Genomic DNA, 23,543 nt, shown 5'->3' on the forward strand with positions numbered 1-23,543 from the left:
GCACACAACCTCATGGCAAGCGCTAGTACCTTGCCTCCACCACCCGTGGCTCAAAGGTCAGGGCTGAGGTCTACCTGAGGGACGCAAATCAATGGGGTGAAAGGTTAACAGGAAGTGGCTACAGGACTAGAGGTCCTTAATGTGTCACGGCATGACAGAGGGAGCGTTACTAAAATAGTCTGACCTAGTTATCGCAACACCCTCTCAGCTGGTAAAACCATAAAGAGTCTGGAATAGCTGGAAAAAAAAAAAAAAAAAAGCATGAAACTCAGCGGAGCTTCTCAAACAGCGGCCATACCGGGAGAGACAAAGGCGCATGCGCAGCATCCGGGTTTCCGGAAGCATGCCTAAGGCCGACGTGGCAGAAGGTGTGGCCCCCCGTCCCTACAGCATGGGGCGGGACTTCCGGGGACGGCACGCCAGCCCCCTCGGAACCGGAAGTCGAGCCTGGGATCCTTGACGTTAGGAACGAAGTCGAACCTGGATCTGGAGCCGGGTGAGGAGTGGCATCGCGAGGTTGCGCGGTGGGGAGGAATGCTGAGGAGAGGCCAGGGTATTTCTGGCCTGATCGTGGTCCGGTTTTAGAGGAAAGGGAGGAGCCTGGGGGCGGGGCCTGGGAAGAGACCCTCACCTCCCGCATCCGTGACCGGCGGTCGGTCCCAGACCCCTCCCTTCACCTTCTGGCCCAGGTTCCGGCTCTCGCTTCGCCCTCCCGGCATGTTGAAGGGCATTAGAAGCTTGGTCTTTACTGCTTCATGAACCTGCCCTCATCGTGGCCCCAGAGGCTGGCTTGGCTTCCTGATCTCGATCCCTGGAGCTCCCAAGCCTCCGCATCTCGGGTACTTTCAGAGTTCTAGGACTCTTACCCCGCCCCTTTGGGTTGTCACCCTCGACTGTCTACTTTGAATGGAGGCAAGATTGGAGTTTGACTCCAAGTGTATTCCGTCCCTCTCTCTCCTGACTTCAGGAAGTTAAAGGGACAGGGACGTCTCCCAAGCTAAGTGTTGGTGGCAGGTGCAAGGTTTAGGGTTTGGAAGGACAGCTCCTAAAATGGCTTTGACTTTACCGAACTTTCAGTTCGGCAGCAGTTCATCTTTTGGGATTTGCTAGCAAAGAGAGAGGCCCATTGTTCTACTGCAGACCTGAGAGGTTCTCACTCTTCCTGGGCCCCTTCTGCCTATAGAATAATTAGAATGATAAGGCTGTTTAGATCTACTGTCCCCTTCTTGGAATGACCCTTGAAAGGACTTCCAACTCATCCTTCTGTTGCTGGGCAAGATTGTAATAGTTTTGATAGCGACCTACCAAACATTAGAACAGAAACCGAATTACAGACATGCTTTTGAATTTAGAATACCCATAGTCCTCTGCTTGAGGGAAGAAATGAATGATCTTTGTGATGGAACATTGCTTGCTAGGTATTCAGGTGTTCTCTACTTTTGTTTGTTTGTTTTTTTCAAGACAGGGTTTCTCGCTGTATCTCTGGCTGTTCTGCAACTCTCTCTGTATATCAGCCTGGCCTTAAACTCACAAGTGCTAGGATTAAAGTCGTGTACCACCACTGCTGGGCTACATTTTTTTATCTTAATGCTTCATTTGCAAGGTTAATACACTATTTTCATGGAAAGACTGGGGTCAGAGTAACATTTTTATTATTGTAGGTCAGACAAAGAATGCCATTTCTCCCAAACAGCAACTCTGCAGTTTGTCTTTTGTGCAGGAGGGATTTTAGTTGATCCATTTTTGACTTTTTTTTTTCTTCTGGAGCTGAGGACCGAACCTAGGGCCTTGCGCTTGCCTACCACTGAGCTAAATCCCCAACCCGCCCCCCCCCCCATTTTTGACTTTTTAAAACAACCCAGCACATTTGAAGTTACTCAAGTGTTTATGGTGTGAGTTGACGGTAGATAGAATGAATGGAAAGTGGAAACATTGTTTTCTTTACTTGTAACATCATTGTAGTTAGCAGCCCCAGGACTCTGTGTGACCAGACACTGAGAATCCTACCCTTGGAGGATGTCTGCTCTTCTGTTCCATTCGGTCTGTCTGCAGTTGAAACTTAGACCTTCTTGGCAGTAACACAGCACGAGGTTCACAGTAACAAAATCCTTGCTTTGAGGAAAGTAACTGGGTACTGGCTGCGGCAGGAAGTTACTGTGATCCTGTGGTCCTGTGGAAACAGTTCAACTGATCACTGCCTGATAAGGTCAATCCCTTTTAGTCTCTTCCTTCCTTCCCTGAATAGTTGCTCTCTCCTTAGAAAGCGTTTTGACTGATTTCTTTCTTTCCTTCTTCCAATAGGTAAGATCAAGTCGGGGATGCTCTCATAATGAATGTCAACCAATCAGCTCCACCTGTTCCACCGTTTGGGCAGAGCCAGCCCATCTACCCAGGGTATCATCAGTCCAGTTATGGTGGGCAACCAGGACCTGCAGTACCTGCTGCTCCTTATGGGGCCTACAATGGCCCAGTGCCAGGCTATCAGCAGACACCTCTCCAAGGTATGTTTCCAGGTTCCTTTAGGAAATGAGCAGTCTTCAGGTTAGATTGTATTGCTCTGATGAAGCTGCTTAAGGCCTGTGATTGAAGAACATGAAAATGAGGCCCCGTGAGTCGTCTGTCTCACCCTGTTTTTACGTATGTGACTGTTTCCACCTTAAGACAGCTAATGGGAATGAGTCTTCCAGATTCAATAACAGCTCACTTCTGTGGACGTCACCCTGGACAGCCTCACCTGGCTGCATTATTAAGAGCTGGAAGGATTGTAGTCATAGCTCTTCCATTGCCTGTGGACTTCAAGTCTCCCTGAAATCACTTGTTCCTCATATGTGTTGAGAATGCTTCTTATTTGACTTCTGATTGTGACTATAATGACTCTGGGGCCCATTTATCTGTAAATGGATCTGGGTGGAAGAGTGTATTTGTAGGTGTGACTTTTAGTACTCCTGGGTCTTTTATTGTCACTCATTTTCCTTTCCTTGAACGTTCTATAATATCAGTGAAATAAGAAAGCTTGGTGTTGCATTAGAATCTATGCCCCCAGCCCTTAGAGTTTTGGTTTATGTTACTTTTCCAAAAAGAATAGCTGGTTCTCTGCATGTTCCCAGGTAGACCTTGTAAAGTTACTAATAGAAGACTCTTTGGTTAGGCTTGCTGAAGACTTAGAGTATGCCAAACGCTATGTTGTTTTTAAGAGAGTAGATTCTGAGCCGGGCGGTGGTGGCGCACGCCTTTAATCCCAGCACTCGGGAGGCAGAGCCAGGCGGATCTCTGTGAGTTCGAGGCCAGCCTGGGCTACCAAGTGAGTCCCAGGAAAGGCGCAAAGCTACACAGAGAAACCAAAAAAAAAAAAAAAAAAAAAGAGAGTAGATTCCACAGGCCTGTGATCCTGTGAGGGAGGCTGTGGCAGGAGGATTGTGGGTTCAAGGCCTGCCTGGGCTACAGAGTGAGTCCAAGTCCAGCTTAGGTACAGAGTAGGAGTCCGTCTAAAACTAAAAAGTGAAAAAGAAGATATAATCATTAACAAAATGCTTGCCTAACATGTATGAGATCCCAGATTCAATCCCCAGAACCTACAAAAAAAAAAATCATAAACTAAATAAATAAAGGTGGGTGGGGTTAAAGGCTTGAGATAGCTCAGCAGGTAAAGGTGCTTACCACTGAGCATAATGACCTAAGTTCAGTCTCCGAGACCCATGGTGGAAGGAGAAAACAAGTTGTCTTCTGATCTCCACACACAATAAATACATAAATATAATTTTATGGGGGTTAGAGAGATGGCTTAGTGGTTAAGAGCACTTTTTATTCTTGTAGAGGACCCAACTTCAATTCTCAACACCCACATGGCAGCTCACTACCATCCACAACTCCAGTTTCATGGGATCCAATGCCTTCTTCTGACCTCTGCAGGCACCAGTCATGCATGTGACGCATGTGAGCAAAACACTTAGACATATAAAATAAAATATATAAATCTAATAAATAAAAAAATACACATACACAAACACACACACACACACATATATATATATATTTTTATTTTTATTTTATTTTATTTTATTTTTTTGAGACAGTTTCTATGTGTAGTTCTGGCTGTCCTGGAACTTGCTCTGTAAGCCAGGCTGGCCTCAAACTCAGAGATCCACCTGCCTCTCCCTCCCAAGTGCTGGGATTAAAGGCCTAGGCCACCACACTTGGCTTGAAAGTAGATTTAATCCAGTCAGGCAAGGTATGGATAGGTTTTGAAAATAAATGAAATATTACCATTTTAGTCACACCGTAGAAAAACAGTGAAGTGGTAAAATTAGAACTTGGTTCTTTAGAAGGTCCTTGTTCTAGGTTGGGACTTTGACTGGACAGAGTCCACTTCTGCTCTGTTAGGTTTGACTTATCAGAATGGAGTTGTCTTTGTCATTGAAGGGAAGTCTGTCTGGTTCTGTTATGGTTAGTGAGCAAGTTCAGCTTCTGAATCTGCTCTTTCCTGAGGGTCAGCAACATTTCAAAAGTGATTTTCCAGGTAACTCATCACTTGTATTTTTTTGCTGGCAGTATGGGTAAGCTCAATGGGAGTAGTTTGGAGGGGAGATCTGATCTGAGAAAAGGACAGAGCCCAGCTTTTGTGAGAATGTAGGTAACCGCATTAACAATGGGATAAGCCGTCTGTCCTGACAGAACTCTTGGAGAAAAAAAACAGGTCTCTGACGTGTGAGAATGCTACTGAACATGGAAGTGGGTGAAAGAGCATGATAGGCTATATAAAATGTACCAAGAAGAAGGGGTCAGAGCAGCTACTGCGGAGGGAGTGCCTTTCTTGTGGTTGGTGTAGCTCCGCGGAGGAACACTAGCGTGCATGAAGCCCTGGACTCCGTACCCAGCACTGGAAAACAAAACAAAGCAAACAAACAACCCACCCCACCCCCACCCCACCCCACCCCACCCCCGGTTTCTTGAACTTCTGGTCCTCTGGACTCCCAAAAGCCAGGCTTATAGGTGTGCACCACCAAGTACTTTATTTTCGACTTTTTTGTTTTCCTTACTGGTGAGCATGTTTTGCTTACATGTGTGTATTAAGAAGTCAGAAGAGGGAGTCAGATCCTCTGGAATTGAATTGGAGTTACAGATGGTTATGAGCCACCATGTGGGTGCTAGGATTGGAATGTAGGTCCTTTGCAATTAGAACCCAGGTCTTAACCCACTAAGCCATCTTTCTAAGCCCCGCCAGGCAGTTTTATGTGGTGCTGGGGGTTGGATCCAAGGCTTTAGACTAGACAAGCAGCTGACCACATCTCCAGCCCCTTAGTTTCCTTCTTTTTCTTTTCTTTTCCTTCCTTTTTCTTTTTATTTATTTATTTTTCCTGGAGACAAGGTCTCACTATGTAGCCCTGTCTGTCCTAGAACTCAGTATGTCAACCAGCCTGGCCTTGAAACTCAGAGATCCACCTGCCTCTGCCTTGCAAGTGTTCCAATTAAAGGCATGCACCGCCACACTGGCCACACTCCTAGTTTTTTCTAGACTAATTCATTATATTCTTGCTTCTCATCTTCTGTACCTCCAAGTTTCTAAGTTGTGGAGTGAGATGTTTTCCTGAGAAAGATTGAAGGCTATCTTAGACGTGTGTGTGTGTGTGTGTGTGTGTGTGTGTGTGTGTGTGTGTGTGAGAGAGAGAGAGAGAGAGAGAGAGAGAGAGAGAGAGAGAGAGAGAGGAGAGTGAGTGTTGATCAGAGGGAGGTCCTCCATTGTGTTGCTCTGCCTAGCTTCACCCTAAGTTGGAGAAAGTAGCCTGTTTGTTTGACATCCAAATGCCAAATACTGCTGTAGTAAGAGGTGCATGGCATCCTTTTTCACTCTGCAGCTGGAGTGTAGGGTCAGTGAAAGTTTCTTTTATTGCTTCTTGCTTTGTATTCCTGCCTCAAGGTGGAAGAGAAAGTTATTTCCCAACCATTTAATTTCTGTCCTTTACCCTCAGGTGTGCCGAGAGCCCCACCTTCCTCAGGGGCACCTCCAGCCTCAACATCGCAGGCCCCCTGTGGTCAGACGACATATGGCCAATTTGGTCAAGGGGATATACAGAATGGGCCAAGCTCCACAGCTCAGATGCAAAGGTATGTACTGGGTGAGCCTACAATCAGTGTGATTCGAAAGTGGATTAGGAATGTATGGGGCTCTGTTTTTTTTAATTTTCATTCTTTTAGATTCTTTCTTCTCCTCCCTCTATCCTGTTCGTCTACTTTTAATTATTATTTATTGCATTTATTTGTTTTGTATATATGAATGATATGTGTGTGCATGCATGGCATGGGGTGCATGTGGCGGGTCAGAGGACAACTTGTAGGAATTGTTCTCTCCTTCCAGGATGTGGGTTCTGGGGACCAAACTCAAGCCTTTAGTTGACAGCAAATATCTTCACCCACTGAGCCATGTTGCCAGCCTTGCATTCTTTTTTCTAGGTTACAGGTACTACTAATGTCCAGCCCTATTATGGACTCATGTTAGTACCTGGATTCGTTTCCATATTATCTTTCTGTGAACCTGAATTTTTCCCCCTTTACCAGACATACATTTTCACAGTGGTTCTAGTCCCCACAAACCTATGTTAGGGGAGGAACAGGAAGAGGGAGCTCAGGATTGTCTGTGTCATCCTTTTCACTAGACCAGGCACTTCATAGGACTGATTGGTTAAATGTGTACATGCCAGTTATGAAATGAAAAGACTCAGAAGGAACGCTGCATAAATAATGAGAACCTGATAAACCTCTCTGCGTGGAGTCTGTTAAAGGAGGGAAGTCATGTCTGTCAGAATGTTGTTTGGGTTCTGGTACTAGTTGAGAAAGCATAACTGGTTAGTAGATGTGAAAAGGAAAAAGTCATTTCTGGAACTTACCAAGTGTCTTGTATTCATACATTATAAGTCTTAGATAAGGCAAATGTGGGACACAATAGATGATGAGGGACAGACAAACAGACCTAAAGATGCAAGATGGGGTGAGGCTGTGGGTAATCTGTGAAGAGGTTGGAGCTGTCTTAAATCCTCTGTGAAGTATTTGAGACCTTAGTGAACTGGAGAAGGAAACCATGTGAGATCTGAGGGAAGAGTGTTTTTGGTAGAGGGTACAGCAAATGCAAAGGCCTTGAGGTAGAAATTCATTTGGTAGACAGAGGAAGAACAAGAGGTCAATGTACTGTTGGGATGTAGTCAGTAGTAGAGCCCTTGAAAAAGATTCAATAGTGAGGTAAGAGATGGGCCTACAGAGAGTGTTTCAGGGGGGCTGGAGAGATGGCTCAGCAGTTAATAGCTCTTGCTGCTCTGGCAGAGGACCTGGCTTCAGTTCCCAGCACACACATGGGGGCTCACAACCATCCATAACTCCAGTTCCAGGGTATTCAAGCCCTCTTTGGGTACCAGGGACATATGTGGTGCACATACATGTAAGCAGATTTTTCTGTCCCTCCTGCCAGCTCCCAAATATCCACAGAGAAATTTCTTGTTAATTATGAAAGGTTGGCTGATAGCTTAAGCTTGTTTCTATCTAGCTCTTATAACTTAAGTTAACCCATTTCTATTCATTTACATGCTGTCAAGTGGTTCATGGCTTGTTACCTCATCCCCTACATGTCATGCTTTTTCTTCATCCGACTGGTGACTCTGCCTTCTTGCCAGAGTTTTCTCTCTGTCGCGAAGTCCTGCCTATACCTCCTGCCTAGCTATTGGCCGTTCAGCTTTTTATTGCACCAGTCAAAGCAATACATTTTCACACCGTGTACAAATATCCCACAACACATACATAATATGCAAAAAACAAAACAAAAAAGCCAAAACCACTCATACACATAAAGTGAAATTAAATAAAGTAAAGAGAGGCCAGGTGTCTGAGGCACACAGTTTTGTTTTTCTTTTTTTTTTTTTTGTTTTTTGTTTTTTGTTTTTTGTTTTTTTTTCCGAGACAGGGTTTCTCTGTGTAGCTTTGCGCCTTTCCTGGGACTCACTTGATAGCCCAGGCTGGCCTCGAGCTCACAGAGATCTGCCTGCCTCTGCCTCCCCAGTGCTGGGATTAAAGGCGTGCGCCGCCGCCGCCGCCGCCGCCGCCGCCGCCGCCGCCGCCGCGCCACCACCACCCAGCTGAGGCACACAGTTTTAACTCCAGCAGTCAGGAGGCAGAGGCAGGTGGATCTCTGTGAGTTCCAGCCTAGCCTGATCTACAAAGCAAGTTCTAGGCCAGCTAAGGCTATATAGTGTGTGTGTGGGTCGGGGGAGAGTGTGTTTAACGAAAGCAAGTCAGCAATCAGCTTTATTCATTGTTGCAGGAAGATGAGGGCAGAGAATTGACCATTGGATTTGGCAAGGTCATTATCGTTAAAAAAGGGAGTCTCAGTGGAGAGATGAAGAAAACTGCCTACTTGGATTGGCTCAAAGACTTTCTTCCTTTTTTTTTTTTTTTTTTTTTTCCGAGGCAGGGTTTCTCTGTAGCCGTGGCTGACCTGGAACTCATTCTGTAGACCAGGCTGGCCTCAAACTCAGAGATCCTCCTGTCTCTGCCTCCTAAGTGCTGGGATTAAATGAGGTGCCATCACTACCCAGCATATCAAAGACTTTCAACTGGGAGTAGATTACTATAGCCTTTTTTTGTTGAAGGACTCTAGAAAAGAGGGCTGAAATAGAAATTTAAAACAAGTTTTCCTCCCAGACTCAAAATTAGCTGTTAGAAAGTGAAAGCCTCAAGTTCTAGAGACCAAGAGGAGACTTGAAGTCAGAGTAGAAAGTTGACGTTGTGACTGGGCTGCCTGTTAATTAGGTGGAAATTATCGTCTTGAGAAGCAGGTGTTGGAGAAAGGAATCGCATCTTCCCACGAGGTGCTTGGAATCAAGACTTTGATTTTTAAGTGTGTATTGGGACTACACCTGCAGAAAAAGTTTCTGCACACTGTTAGAGGATGAGGAGCTCTGCTTTGCTCAGGTTGACTATTGGTAATCAGGGAGGGAATAGGCAAATGGACACAAGGGAACATTTTAGAATAATAAAAATGTATGAGCCTAGTGTGTTGATATGCCCTAGTGCTTGGGAGGCTGAGTCAGGAGAATCACAAGTTTGAGTCCAACTTGGGCCACACAGTGGAGACCCAAACAAAGAACAGTAACAACAACTTGTGCTAATCGAGGCAAAGCTAGCTGGTGACACATGCCTGTAGACTCAGATGGTGGGGACGCTAAGGCAGTGGGTTCCCGGAGCCCGAGAATTTGATACCAGTTTGAGCAACATAGGAAGGTCTGGTCCCAAACAAAAACTCAGGCAGGGTATGCCAGCACACATCTTTTTTGGTTTTTAGTTTTTTAGACAGTGTTTCTTTGTATATTCCTGACAGTCCTGGAATTTGCTCTGTAGACTGGGGGCTGGACTCAAACTCACATAGCTTCAACTGCCTCTTCCTTCTGAGTGCTGGGATTAAATGTGTGCACCACCATCACCTGGCTTAATGGAGTAACATTTAATGAGGAACAGGAATATCATAGATAAATTTCATAAAAATATAAAAAAATGCACAAAATTTAGAGAGTATATATAGTTTGATCCTGTTTACGAAATGCTAAAAACTGACAAAATTGAACTCTGCTGTTGTAAAGACAAGGGATGGTAATTGAGAATTAGGAGTAGTTACCCCTGGAGACGGAGGAGGGACTCATGGAGACACATGGAGGGCCTTGTGGATGTAGTGTGCTGTACTTTCTGATTTGCTTTCTCATGTCATTGGCTGTATTATGTTAAGTCTTGGAAGTTGCAAATCAGGTTTTGATTTTGGTTCTAGCTTGTTCTGTCATGCTTTCAGTGGTTTTGTTTTCTATCCTCTGTCTCATTATTTTGCTATAGGGTTAGATTAAATAGGAAAATGATAGATGCTATATATAGGTATGGGGAGCTCTTGACAGATTAACACTGGGCAGCTGATAGCATTAATCCACACTACTAGAGCAATATAATTAGTCTGACAAGATTTATTGAGCATGTGCTGTGTGGTTAACAGTATGTTCAGTATTGTAGACCACAGAATAATGCGGGGCCCAACAAAGAGCTTGAAGTAAGGGTCAATAGCAGAAATGCTAGTTGAAAGCAGCATTAGATATGGGTTCATAGTTCACCATTACAGTACTTGCTTGCCTAGCATATGTAGGTCACTGGGTTCAAGTCCCAGCACGACACACATAAAAGAGCTACCAGTTGAAGGAAAAGTGACTGGCTGGTTAAACTAAGAGCAGATAGAGCTGGTCAAACCTAAAGTACTAGTTATTTAGTAGAGATAAAATAAGGCAGGGAGGGGCGGAGGAGAAGGTCAGTGGGTAAATGCCTGACAATCTCAGTTTGACCCCATAAGCAGTTCCGGATGCATGGTGTGCATCTGTAATCCCAGCGCTCTTACAGTGGATGGGAGGTGGAGACTGGAGAATGGGCAGGAGCTTGAGGGCCAGCCAGCCTGGAGTATGCTGTGCAGCAGGAACTAGAAAGACTGCTTCCACATGGTAGAAGTTGAGAACTGACATCTGAAAGTTGTCTTCCAGACTCCACACACTTACTGCTCACTCAGCCTGGCACAAACGTGGTTGTGCATATACTCACAGGAAAAAAAAAATTGAGCATGCACGCACTCACTGAGATAGTGTGTCATTATGTGGCTCTGGCTGTCCTGGAACTCACTCGTAGAACAGGCTAGCCTCGAACTCATAGAGATCTGCCTGCCTCTGCCCTCCCAGTTTTGTCACTACATCTGACAAAAAAAGAAAAAAATAATAACTTCATAAGTAATTATTTTTGAAGACAGTGTAAGTCAGAAATTCAATGTTTTGATAGATTTGATTCATCCCAAGTCCCAGCTGGAGTTTCTGTGTTGCCTAGATCTGCCCTAAGGTCTTCCTGAGACATCAGAGCAGCTGCCTACACTTGGTCTCCAGTGATGCTGGCATGACTAGTCGTCATACTTGACTGCGTTGTCATTGTGTGAATGTCTGACGTGGTTGCTCAAGTGACAAGGCGTTGCTAGTAGACCCGATGGGCTACTTGGTGCGCCGTTTCTCTGGTCTTCCCTTGGAGCAGCACGCCGCTTCCTCCCTTTGTTGCCTAATGCCAGTCTCAGCCAACTGCCTCCTGCTCTCTCCCATTCTTCTCACACCGTCCCAGGACGACGACGACGTCATAGGTGCTTTAGTTGAACAATCAAGTTATATTGATTGGTCTCAGCGTTCCTTGAGTAGGCCCTTGCTGGAAGTCTGCTCGTGTGTACCTAACCTTTCAACTTCTCAGGTGTAGGTTACAAAACTGAGGCAGTTTGTCCACATAGGACTGAGGCTTAGGAGGTGATAACCTCTCAATCAGACTAAATAGTGTTTGACCCCAGGGTGCTTGGTATTTGTGAGTGAACCTAGTGGAAAGTAAGCTTTGCCACAAATCTTACTTGTGTAGACTATCAACAGTGTCATTTGCGGGGGTGGGAGGTGGGGTGGGGTGGGGTGTTGGAGCGATGGCTCAGAGGTTAAGAGCACTGGCTGTGCTTCCAGAGGTCCTGAGTTCAATTCCCAGCCCACACATGGTGACTCACAACCATCTGTAATGAGGTCTGGTGCCCTCTTCTGGCTGCAGGCATACATGCAGACAGAACATTGTATAAATAACAGATAAACCTTTAAAAAAAAAAAGCATGTCATTTGGCCAAAACTACGCACGTCTAAAGCTATCAGAGAGCTCAGGGTGAACATACAGTGCCAGAACACAATGGCGCTTCCTGTAGTGGTGTGGCGCTCTGCCAGCTTCAACAGGCTTCTCACCCTGTGGTCACCTGCTTTCATTCTCTTTACAGGCTCCCTGCTCAGCAGTTTGGGTCCCCACTGGCCCCTGTGCTCAGCCAGCCAGCTGTGCTTCAGCCCTATGGCCCTCCCCCGACAAGTACACAGGTGACCGCACAGCTTGCCGGAATGCAGATCAGTGGTGCTGCGTCCCAAGCCCCTCCCTCTTCTGGGTTGGGCTATGGTAAGTAGTGATGGGACCAGGATGCTGTCATCCACTTTTTGGAAGTTTTGGTTCTGGGCATATTTTTGGTTTCCTGTGCCTTCGAGTTCCAAATGCAGCGACAGTCGTATCATATTTGTGCCTTTTTGGTGGGAGGAGAAAGAATTTACCAAACGAGGCAGAATGACTGGGGCCTCCGCCTCTGCCTCTTCTGTTCCCAGGTCCACCAACATCATTGGCCTCAGCCTCAGGAAGTTTCCCTAATTCTGGTCCCTATGGCTCCTATCCTCAGAGCCAGGCTCCTCCCCTTAGCCAGGCTCAAGGTCATCCTGGAGTCCAGCCTCCCCTGCGATCTGCCCCACCACTGGCTTCCAGCTTCACATCCCCAGCTTCAGGTGGTCCTCGGATGCCTTCCATGACTGGTCCACTCCCGCCTGGACAGGGCTTTGGGAGTCTCCCAGTGAACCAGCCCAACCACGTGTCCTCGCCTCCTGCTCATGCTCTGCCCCCAGGCACCCAGATGACTGGGCCCCCAGTACCACCACCACCTATGCACTCCCCTCAGCAGCCGGGCTATCAGCTGCAGCAAAATGGTGAGTCTCCCCGCAGCATCTGGCTAGAAGCCGAGGCTTCAGCTGTTCTGGGTGTTCTGTTTGTTTGTTTGTCCTGGTACTGCTTGCTAAGTACTAAATTCAATGGACAGCTTCAGGGTACCATTACTAGGATGTGAGGTTTGTAAGACAGTCTTTTTGTCTCTTAGCTCATGGAGATAGTGTGGCCTTTCTTTGAGTGGCTTCCTCAGGCACTGGTATACCCCAAAATCTGTTTCAAAGAGTCCAGTTACTTTCCTGAGTCCTTAAGCAGAGAGAGGGAAGGGATTTTGAGTTCATCATCCTTGTGCCCTTATCTCTCAGGTTCCTTTGGACCAGCCCGAGGCCCTCAACCTAATTATGAGAGCCCATACCCTGGAGCGTCTACCTTTGGCAGTCAGCCTGGGCCTCCTCAGCCACTGCCTCCTAAGCGCCTGGACCCTGATGCCATCCCCAGCCCTGTAAGTAGGTGCTTATGTGGTCTTGGAGAAACACATGTCTGCCAGATGTGCAGGCTGACCTAGATGAGATGTTTGCCTCACATTTTCTGATAGCATTCCCTTTTCAACTATCATCTTGAAGACGTAGAACTCAGATATGATGTCTAAACTTTTGAAATGGAATATGAAGTCCCCGAAGTCTTGTAGTGCAGTTTTAATGCTCAGCTATACATAGGAGAAAGGGGAACCAAGAGTGATCAGTCATGTTGGTCAGCTCTGGGTTGAGGCCTATGTTCTGTTGCTCTTGCACATAATAATAACATGGTCATCTTTGCCATTCTGTGGAGTAATGGCCAGGTCTCACTCCCTTAGATCTAGTAGGGCATCATTCTTCTTGACCACTAGAGCAGGTAGGAGCTCTCTGGTGTTAGGTGGTCAGAGCAGGAAAGCCGCACTGGTTCCTCTCTGCTCCTATATGAGTAGTGTTGTAGGATGATGCCCACAATACTGTTAATTGCCAGGTCCCTGCTGTGTGGATGGGGAGCAGTCATAGTGTATGAAGGCAGTGTGCATGTACACTCCATTGAGGAAGCTGCTCTCCCCCAGAGGCACTGGACTCCTCAGCCCTTCCTTATCAGACATGGCTAGAGTAGGTCTTCACATGGGCCCGCTTTATATCCTGTCTGTGACATCGATGTCGGTTCCCTCTTCATACTTAGCCATTGTCATATTCCATTCCGTTCTCCTCCCTCTGCCTTTGGGGAACTACCACAGTTAGGAAGCCTGTTAGTTAAGTGACAGCCCCTCCCCCCACCCCCTTCTCTCTTCCATGGTGGGAAGGAGAGTTTAGCTGGACAGCCAAAGCATCTTCCAGCATGAGAGTTCTTTGACCTGCTGGGGAACTTCCTGTTCCTCAAGGTTTTTCCCATTAGGGCCTCCTTAAAGAGTCCTGCTTGCCTCCTGCTTGCTCCACCTGAGCTTATCTTGCTCCATGGTAGTCTGAGTCACTGAGGCCTCCTTGTTAGGCCTCTGTGTTGGGCTAGAGAGACTTGGAATTCCAGATCTACTGGGTCCCTGACTTCAGCAGTCTGAGCTGGGCTCCAGCTCTTCATGTCTGATTCACCAGGGTTAGATAGAGAAGTAACATCTGCCTCTTGTTCTTTTGTCTCCCTCCCTGTGTACCCCTGCTGCCTTTATTATTAAAACACTAAAAGCAACTTAATGAGCTGCCTCCTCAGCAGAAAACCAGGCACAGAATAGACCCTGATGCCATTCCTAGTCCAGTAAGTGCAGGGGTGGGAGTATGTGCTTGTCACCTGTGTTAGTGCCACTCACGCATGCCTGTGACTTCACCTCATCTCCCATGGCCATCCTTCTCCATTCTCCTCCTTGAGCCCTTCTAGATCCTTGCTTTTATAAGCTGAAGGATATGCATGCCCCCAAGTCACCATGTATGGGAGAGAAAGCAAGCTGTTAGCAGTGCCTTGAGTATGAGATGGTGGATGGTCAGGCTCTGAGGGTGGGTCTGGTGGCATGTTAAGCTTTGGTTTTGGTCCTGCTGGCTCCTCCAGGAGCTTGTGTGTGGCATGTGGTGGAACCAGACAGTCAAGCAGCAGATCCTTCCCATTTGAGGTGAGGAGAAATGTTCCAGTGGGTGGCTATGAACGTCCAGGTTCATGGCATTTCTTACAAGGGAAGAGCTTGCTTGTTTTGGGAGAGTGTGGGCCACCTTCTCATCTGGAGAGTCTTAGACTCTGGTGTATCTCCAAGCTTCAGTTCTTTCTGCTGTGGGATACAGTCTTATTTGCCCTTTACTTTTTCTGGTTTTCTCAAACTCCTCTTGAAGTAACTGACCAAAGGTCACCAGCCTGAACAAGGGTCTGATTACCAGCTTTGCATATCCTTTTTGTGTTTGTTCTCCTCAATGTCTTGTTCCAAGTAGAGGTTTGAGGACTGGGCCATAAGGCTTGGACATTTGTCCTCTCCTCTATGGCCCCATCAACGCTCACCCAAAAGGAAGGCAGCATTTGCTTCCTTCCCTGATCATTTCTGGCTGTTTAATTCTCTCCTCCTCCCGTTCCTTGTTAATTTCATTGAGTTTAGAGCCATTCCAGGTAGATTCATTTCTACGTGGGTTTCTGTCTTCTGTTCTCCTTGCTCTGGCTCAGTGTGTCTCCTGGAGAGGAGGGAGGGGAAAGTTTGGGAATGGAGAATGGAATCCAATCATGTTTTATGATTTGGGGTCAGAGTTGAAGCTTTCCTGGAGTGGGAGGAATAAAAGTGCCTCACCAGTGCCTGGAGGTCAGGGGGTGTTTATCAGAAAGCCATTCTCGCCCACCCAGCACCTCCTGCTCACTGCTGCCAAGAGGAAGGTCAGCCTCGTAGCGTTTGATACGAACTCCAAAGGAAAGCATGCCTGGTGCATGAGGTGTTTTTGGCAATCCTTTGTTCTTGTTCTACGGTCTGGCCTGCCTTTGTCCCCAGACTTCTTTTTCTTTGATCATGTCGCTCACTTCACTTTTCTCCGACAGATTCAGGTTATTGAAGATGATAGGAATAACCGGGGTTCAGAGCCATTTGTTACTGGTGTACGGGGACAGGTGCCACCCTTAGTCACTACCAACTTCCTGGTGAAAGACCAAGGTGAGACAAACTTTAACATCTGTTTCCCTATGGCAGCTAATTCTCTAAGGCTATCAGCCATGGATCATGCTTTTATTGGTCTTTAACCAGAGAGCAGTTTCCCCGCCCCATCCCACTTCCTCCCTCAGCCCTTCAGGGGGCTAAAAGCTACTGCCAACTCTTAACATTTGTGGAGGTGGGGTGACTCTCCAGCAGAGAGCTGGTATCCAGAAGGCTTCTGGGCTGTGACTACAATCTTGTGCTTTCTCAGGGAATGCAAGTCCCCGGTACATCCGATGCACATCTTATAATGTCCCTTGCACCTCTGACATGGCTAAGCAGGCTCAGGTGCCTCTGGCGGCCGTCATCAAGCCACTGGCAAGGCTGCCCCCCGAGGAGGTAAGTCTCGGGGGAGGCTAGAGTACCCTGGAAGAAATGGAGGGGTGAGGCTTCTTTCTAGATGGGGTTCTGACTGGCATGGAAGCCATCTTGGTTGGGAAGGAGGGGACAGTATCTTTGGTACTCTCAGGGCCCAAACTTGGTAGCAGTGGGAAGAATGAAAGCAAAAGCCAAATCCATGACTTTGTGAGACAAGGGTTCATAGGAGGAACAAATGAAAAGAACCAGAGCCAGCTGGGTGTGGAGGCTCCTACCTGTAATTGTAACACTCAGGAAACTGAAACAGGAGGCCATGGAGTTCCAGCCTGGCCTGGCTACACAGTAGGCCGCATCTCAAAACAAACAAGGAGCAGGCATGGTATTCAGAAGGATTTAAAGCTACTCGGGGCCATATAGTGACACTCTGTCTTAAAATAAAACAAAATAGGTAGGCCCAACCTAACTTCTACAGGCAAGACAGCTGGATGTAGGAACCCATTGTGTGGTCAAATCTCTGGCTGATGACGGTGCATTGACTTGAGATGGGTAGGGCTCTTAAGAAGGCATATAAAAGAGAAGGTACTGTTGTATCCAACATTCCTCGCCTGGCTTGGGCCCCCATCTGCCAATTCAGTACCTGAAAGCAGTGGGTTTTTTTGGTGGCGGGGCCTAATATCAAGACAAGGCTTCTCTGTACACCTGCTCCTGGAACTCACCCTGTTGACCAGGCTGGCCTCAAACTCAGAAACCTGCCTGCCTCTGCCTCCTGAGCACTAGAATTAAGAGTAGGCAGCCACTATGCCTGGCGAAAGCATTTTTAAAAATTAGCTGTTTATTTAGGTGTTGAGAAGTAACACGTGGCTGGACATGGTGGCTCACGCCTTCAATCCCAGCACTCAGAAGGCAGAGGCCGGGGATCTCTGTGAGTTCTAGGCTAGCCTGGTCTACAAGCAAGTTCCAGGATAGCTAGGGCTACACAGAGAAACCCTGTCACGAAAAAACAAACCAAAGAAGTATCACTTAGGTACTTGAGAGTTCTCTAGAACTGGGACCTCAAGGCTCAGGGTATATCTGCTTTCTCACTTTCATTCTGGATGCTTGTGAGGATGGTTAGATGCTTTTTGTATTTGGAAGGTGACGTCTTCCCGGGACAGCAGTAGGTATCCCAGAATTCTCTTGCAAGTGATGGGGGAGAAGCATCATAGATATGCAGGGAAAGAAGCAGAAGTCATCTCTAGACAGGAGTAGAAATCCTGTATAATTTTTGCCTTTCTCCTCATACACCCATGGCAGTCCCTGGCTTGCTATGGCCAGTTTCACAGGCCCTCTTCATTTTTAGGAAGAAATGCATTCTGGGAGAGGAAATGAAAAGAGAGAACTGGAGTTTCTCCAGTGAGCAGTACCGTTACCATTGTCCTCGTTCTCTTTCACTGTATTCCCTCCCCGACAGAGTGTCTGAGCCGTGCTGCCTGTCCCTCCAGTCTGTGTTCTGTGTTGCCGTGTCTGCCCACTGTAGCGTCCCTCCATCTGAACCCCTGCCCTTTGTTCCTTAGGCTTCACCGTATGTTGTGGACCATGGCGAATCTGGTCCTCTGCGCTGTAATCGCTGCAAAGCATACATGTGCCCTCTCATGACGTTCATCGAGGGAGGGAGGCGCTTCCAGTGCTCCTTTTGCAGCTGTATCAATGATGGTATGCTGTGGAGGCTGAGCTTTGTGGGGAAGGCTTGCCTCTTCGTTATTCTCTCTAGGTAGATCGATGGGGAAGTAGGGCACACGTGAGGACATATGGGATACTGAGATGATGGGAAGGGGCTCAGCTAGGAATTGGCATACTACGATTGAGGGTGAACATTCGAGTAACACACTGCATCCTCCCTACAGTTCCCCCCCAGTATTTTCAACATCTGGATCATACCGGCAAACGTGTGGATGCTTATGACCGTCCTGAGTTGTCCCTGGGCTCTTATGAATTCTTGGCCACTGTAGATTACTGCAAGGTGAGGGAAGGTAATGGGAGAGGAGCAGTGGGTGGAGGATTGTGAGACAGCCCGAATAGCCGCTCCTGTTTCCCTTACCCTGGCATGGTCCCCTTTGATGCCCATTGCATTGCCCTCTAGTCTCCTGGATGCTTACTATTCTCCTGTGCCTTCACCATTTCCTTCCTCTACAGAACAATAAGTTCCCCAGTCCTCCTGCCTTCATCTTTATGATTGATGTCTCCTACAACGCCATCAGGACTGGTCTTGTTCGGCTCCTCTGTGAGGAGCTCAAGTCACTCTTAGACTACCTGCCTAGGTGAGAGTTGAGGAAGTGCTGCTTTTCTTGGTTAATGGTGGGGGTCTGGCTTGACCGAGCAAGTGGAACAGGTCATGAAATCGTGGGTGCTGAAGAAGGTGGCCAGTCTGGGTAACAGTGTCACCTTCCACAGGGAGGGTGGAGCAGAAGAGTCAGCAATCCGAGTTGGCTTTGTCACCTACAATAAAGTGCTCCACTTCTACAATGTGAAGAGCTCCTTGGCTCAGCCACAGATGATGGTTGTATCTGATGTGGCTGACATGTTTGTGCCACTGCTGGATGGCTTCCTGGTCAATGTCAATGAGTCCCGGGCAGTTATCACCAGGTAAGAGCCAGGGGATAGAGATGAGAGAGAGTGGGCGGGTTGTTAGTAGATGGACAAGGATGTGGTCCGGGAGTTTTCAGTCTGGGAGCCAGATAACTGTTTATCCCAGGAATTGAAAATAGAGGTAGCTAAAAGCTGGGTGGCAATTTGGGTTGTCTGCCATCATCTGTCTTTTCAGCTTATTGGATCAGATCCCAGAAATGTTTGCTGATACAAGAGAGACAGAGACCGTATTTGCCCCAGTTATCCAGGCTGGGATGGAAGCTCTGAAGGTAAGGCAGGAGTTCCTAGCAGCCCTCTCTTGCTTTCCTCTGGCCATGCTGTTTACTGGAAAACAGCCTTAGTGATTGATAGCTGTCCAGCAAGCCAGCCCGTTTCACAGTTAGTGCCTAATAAATGACAAAGAAAATGATGAGGGAATATGGATGAATAGAGAGAGGAACAGACGAGTAATTTTCTGTTTTTCCCTAGGCTGCAGAGTGTGCAGGAAAGCTGTTTGTGTTCCACACATCCTTGCCCATTGCAGAGGCCCCAGGGAAGCTGAAGAATAGAGATGACAGGAAGTTGATCAACACAGACAAGGAGAAGGTGTGGGACTTGAGGGGGGAGGGGCCTCCCGTTACAGAGGAAGGTGGTAACTTTCCAGTGTCAACTCTTCCACATTAGCCAGGTGAACTGGGACTACATCTGTGACTGTCAACCCGCTCACAAGATTCTTGATGGACTTGACCTTTTCTTTCATTTTTGCTTTTTTGAGATTTGGTCTATCCATGTAGCCTAGGCTGGTCTGGAACTCACTATGTAGCCCAGGCTGGCCTGATACTTGTAGTGATCTTCTTGTCTCTGCTTCCTGTGTGCTGGGATTATAGGCGTGCCTGAACACACCTTGCACCTCTTCCTTTTCCTTGCAATTTTCTCCTACTGCTGGAATTACAAGGTGGTAGTGGGTCTGAAGTCGTGAAAGTGTGAGTTTCTCAATTTACATAGGACATGTCTTCTGTTCCCCTCCAGACTCTGTTCCAGCCTCAGACAGGTACCTATCAGACTCTGGCCAAAGACTGTGTGGCCCAAGGCTGCTGTGTGGACCTCTTCCTCTTCCCTAACCAATATGTAGATGTGGCCACACTCTCTGTTGTTCCCCAGCTCACTGGAGGCTCTGTCTACAAATACGCCTGCTTTCAGGTATAGAATTCTGGGTGTGGAAGTATCTGCTTATGTGTGGAGTGGCTCTTTACCTACTGACTTATCAGTGGTGCGTGAAGTTGAGCCCAGAGTACAGTGGTTAGTTGCACGGCTCTTCAAGTCAGTCCCGGGTTGATATTGAAGCCCCCTCACTAACTGGCATAGGACATCACTTAATTACTCCTCTTCTGTCCTTTCCTCTTCAAGGTAGACTTTACTAATTAGGACTTGTCTACAGAATTAAACCATTATATATAAAAATACTCTGTGTGCTACTTGATATGTCACGAGTCCATAAAAGCTTCATTGTCACTGTCGTCCTTCCTTTGACTGCTGCTGTGATGCAGCAGGCTTGTAGAGTGGGAGGGAGGCAGGGAGACCGGCTGCAGGGTGAGCTGTGTGGTCAGTGATGGGACTCTGGCCTGGGCTGCAGGTGGAGAATGACCAGGAACGGTTCTTGAGTGACCTGCGGCGGGATGTGCAGAAGGTGGTTGGCTTTGATGCTGTGATGCGGGTTCGGACAAGCACTGGTGAGTTCTGGTTGAGGCTAAGTCTGTTTGAGGCACACGTCTTACCTTTAGCCCTGACCCGTCCCTGTGGCCTCAGGTATCCGTGCAGTAGATTTCTTTGGCGCTTTCTACATGAGCAACACAACAGATGTGGAGTTGGCTGGACTGGATGAGGACAAGACAGTGACTGTGGAATTCAAGCATGATGATCGCCTCAATGAAGAGAGTGGAGCCCTCCTGCAGGTGGCAGGCGGGAGACAGGAGTTGGGGGGGGGGGTGAAGGTGCTGGAGGCATTCACTGGGAAGATAAGGGGTGGGTGGAATTGTGAGGGAGGGGTGTGAGTTCCCCCTTTCTCCCTTCCCCTAGTGTGCCCTGCTTTATACCAGCTGTGCAGGGCAGCGTCGGCTCCGCATCCACAACCTGGCCCTAAACTGCTGCACCCAGTTGGCTGATCTGTATCGAAACTGTGAGACTGACACGCTCATCAACTACATGGCCAAGTTTGGTGAGGGTAGAAGCAGGGCAGGGTGGGACGGGGTGAGAGAAAGGTCCAGGATGGCCAACAGCTCAGCACTCCTGGGGAGGTGTGATGATGGGAAGATGCCTGAGAGAGGACACTGACCAATGACGGCTGTCTCTCCCTCCCGTACAGCGTATCGGGGTGTTCTGAATAGCCCTGTGAAGACTGTCCGAGACACTCTCATCACCCAGTGTGCCCAGATCCTGGCCTGTTACAGAAAGAACTGTGCCAGCCCTTCTTCTGCAGGACAGGTCGGGCAAGGATGCTAACAGAGGGGTTGTTTCAACACAAGTTTGCATTTTAGAGGAATTTCCCATGGCCATTGACTTTATTTCCATAAATTCCTCAGCTGATCCTTCCTGAGTGTATGAAGCTGCTCCCAGTTTACCTGAACTGTGTGTTGAAGAGTGATGTTCTGCAGCCTGGAGCCGAGGTCACTACTGATGACCGTGCCTATGTCCGACAGCTGGTTTCCTCCATGGATGTAGCTGAGACCAATGTCTTCTTCTACCCTCGGCTCCTACCACTGGTGCGATTGAGGACTGGAGTGTGAGACAGTGTGCTGAGGACAGGGCCTCTAAGAAGGAGGGGGTGGGATTACTTTATTGCCGACAGTAAGGAATTTGTTTTTATGTACATTTTGCATTACTATCTAGAGACTTAACTTCTGAGTTTATGTGTGTGTAAAGGAGTGTCTTGCAGTTCTTGGTGACTTTTTTCCTTTTCGTCTAGACAAAGTCTCCCCTGGACAGTACCACTGAACCACCAGCAGTTCGAGCGTCTGAAGAGCGTTTAAGCAGTGGCGATATATATTTGCTGGAAAACGGGCTCAACCTCTTTGTCTGGGTGGGGGCAAGCGTCCAACAAGGTGTTGTCCAGAGCCTGTTCAACGTCGCCTCCTTCAGTCAGATCACCAGTGGCTTGGTGAGAACAGGGTGTCAAGGATGATAATGGGTATGGAAGAACACTTTGGCGATTTGACTGGGGGTCAGTGAAGTCATTATGCTGGTCCCTTTACATATCAGAGAACACTTGGGGCAAGCTTTTTCAGGATTGCTGAAATCTGGATTGCTCCCTCTTGATGGACTTAAAAGTACTTTATCAGAGTAATGAATGAATTTTTGTTCCAGAGTGTTCTGCCAGTTCTGGATAATCCACTATCCAAGAAGGTTCGAGGCCTCATCGATAGCTTACGGGCACAGAGAATGCGGTACATGAAGGTAACACAGATCTTGTATGTTTGGTGGTGGTGGTGGTGGTGGTGCTGGATATTGAACCCTGGGCCTCCTATATGCCAGGCAGACACTCACTAAGCCACATCCCCAGCACAGCAACTGACCTGATTCCTAGGTTTTTTACCTTGTCAAGTCAGCAAGGAGGAGCATGGGGAGGTAGAGTCTAAGTGCTTTGTTACCATTGGCCTTTCCTCACAACCTGCCTTCTGGCTGTAGCTTATCGTGGTGAAACAGGAAGACAAGTTGGAGATGCTGTTCAAGCACTTCCTGGTGGAAGACAAGAGCCTAAGTGGAGGTGCATCCTATGTGGACTTTCTCTGTCATATGCACAAGGAGATTCGGCAGCTACTGAGCTAAAGCAAGTGGGTAAATGGTATAGGGTCCCAGGCCAGCTTCCAGAAAGTACCCCAGGATGGCAGAGAAAATTTGGACAGTTCCCTGTCTTATGAGTCATGTAAGCTGACCTCAGTCTCTTTAGGGGGGGAGGGCAAGATATAAGGAGACACCTTCTTTCTGGGCTCAAATATCCTACCACTCTGTCATGTCCTGCTGATGGAAGGTGCCCTGGTCCCTTCCTCTACCCTCTCTCCTGCTAATCCTGTTGTAATGAATGTAGTTTATCAGTTCACTGTATATGATCCGGTGTTGGGGGTTTGGAGGCAGCGAGACTCTGGGCGTCCCTTTGGACCAGCCTCCAAGAAGAAGGGGGCAGGCAAGAAGGAGTGGGAATCCCAGGGCTATTACAGGAGGTGGCAAATTCAGCTCCGTGTCATCAACAACTTCCTATATTAGGGATAAAATATACAGGTGCACAAGAGCTGGGGTACAGACTGTAAGTGGTAGAGAGTAAAGTAGTTGGTCCTTTGGGGGCCTGGTGGTCAGTAACAAAATCGTAGTTACTGAGGATGGATGACTAGTCTCTCTACTTCCCATTGTGCGTGCTCGCTCTCCCCTGCTATGATTGGTGAGCACTTCGTGGACAGAAGCACATAGCTAGAGATGAATGAGCCTGGGGACTGAATGCAAAGCATTAACACCTTGGGGAGGTAGCAGCTTCCTTTCCAGCCGGAGAAGCCCCAATACTGAATGGTTCTGTAGAGAGCCTGATGGTCAACTTGCAATACCTCACAGAGCCAGCCCACATCCCACTCAGCTCCCACCAGAAATACAGCTTAAGCCGGGCGTTGTTGGGGAGAGGCAGAGATAGCTGGAGCCCTCCCTGTCTTCCTGTGCCAGGACTTTACCGGGCTTTGGTATTGACTGAGTGGCTGACCGTTATCTTTGAACTCCAATTGGCTGGGGCAGGACAAGGGCTAGGATTGATGGTGGTCAGGCTTGCCTGCTCCCAGCCCGGGATGCCCCTGCTCTGGACTTTTCATTTCTTTTCATTGGTTTATTTTTCAATGCATCTTTAATTTGTAAAGAAATAAAATAAGATGTAACCAGTGTCCTTTTA

At 47.7% G+C, this 23,543-nt stretch overlaps 1 protein-coding gene across 1 annotated transcript; it reads left to right on the top strand.

Moving 5' to 3' along the window:
* Window positions 1-388: 388 nt before the first annotated feature.
* On the top strand, window positions 389-23,533 carry Sec24c (SEC24 homolog C, COPII coat complex component). Its single transcript, XM_059273811.1, has 24 exons — window positions 389-496; window positions 2,302-2,501; window positions 5,967-6,102; window positions 11,840-12,009; window positions 12,210-12,581; window positions 12,903-13,039; window positions 14,233-14,301; window positions 15,550-15,661; window positions 15,912-16,039; window positions 17,572-17,710; window positions 17,902-18,017; window positions 18,191-18,315; window positions 18,449-18,640; window positions 18,819-18,912; window positions 19,112-19,228; window positions 19,652-19,822; window positions 20,256-20,352; window positions 20,429-20,574; window positions 20,699-20,837; window positions 20,985-21,103; window positions 21,202-21,381; window positions 21,585-21,776; window positions 21,983-22,072; window positions 22,304-23,533. Exons 2-24 carry the CDS (start codon window positions 2,330-2,332, stop codon window positions 22,442-22,444), a joined length of 3,354 nt encoding a protein of 1,117 aa, XP_059129794.1. The 5' UTR covers window positions 389-496; window positions 2,302-2,329; the 3' UTR covers window positions 22,445-23,533.
* The last annotated feature ends 10 nt before the right edge of the window (window positions 23,534-23,543 follow it).

The sequence above is a fragment of the Peromyscus eremicus genome, chromosome 9 (assembly GCF_949786415.1).
Source record: "Peromyscus eremicus chromosome 9, PerEre_H2_v1, whole genome shotgun sequence".
Classification (NCBI taxonomy): Eukaryota; Metazoa; Chordata; class Mammalia; order Rodentia; family Cricetidae; genus Peromyscus; species Peromyscus eremicus.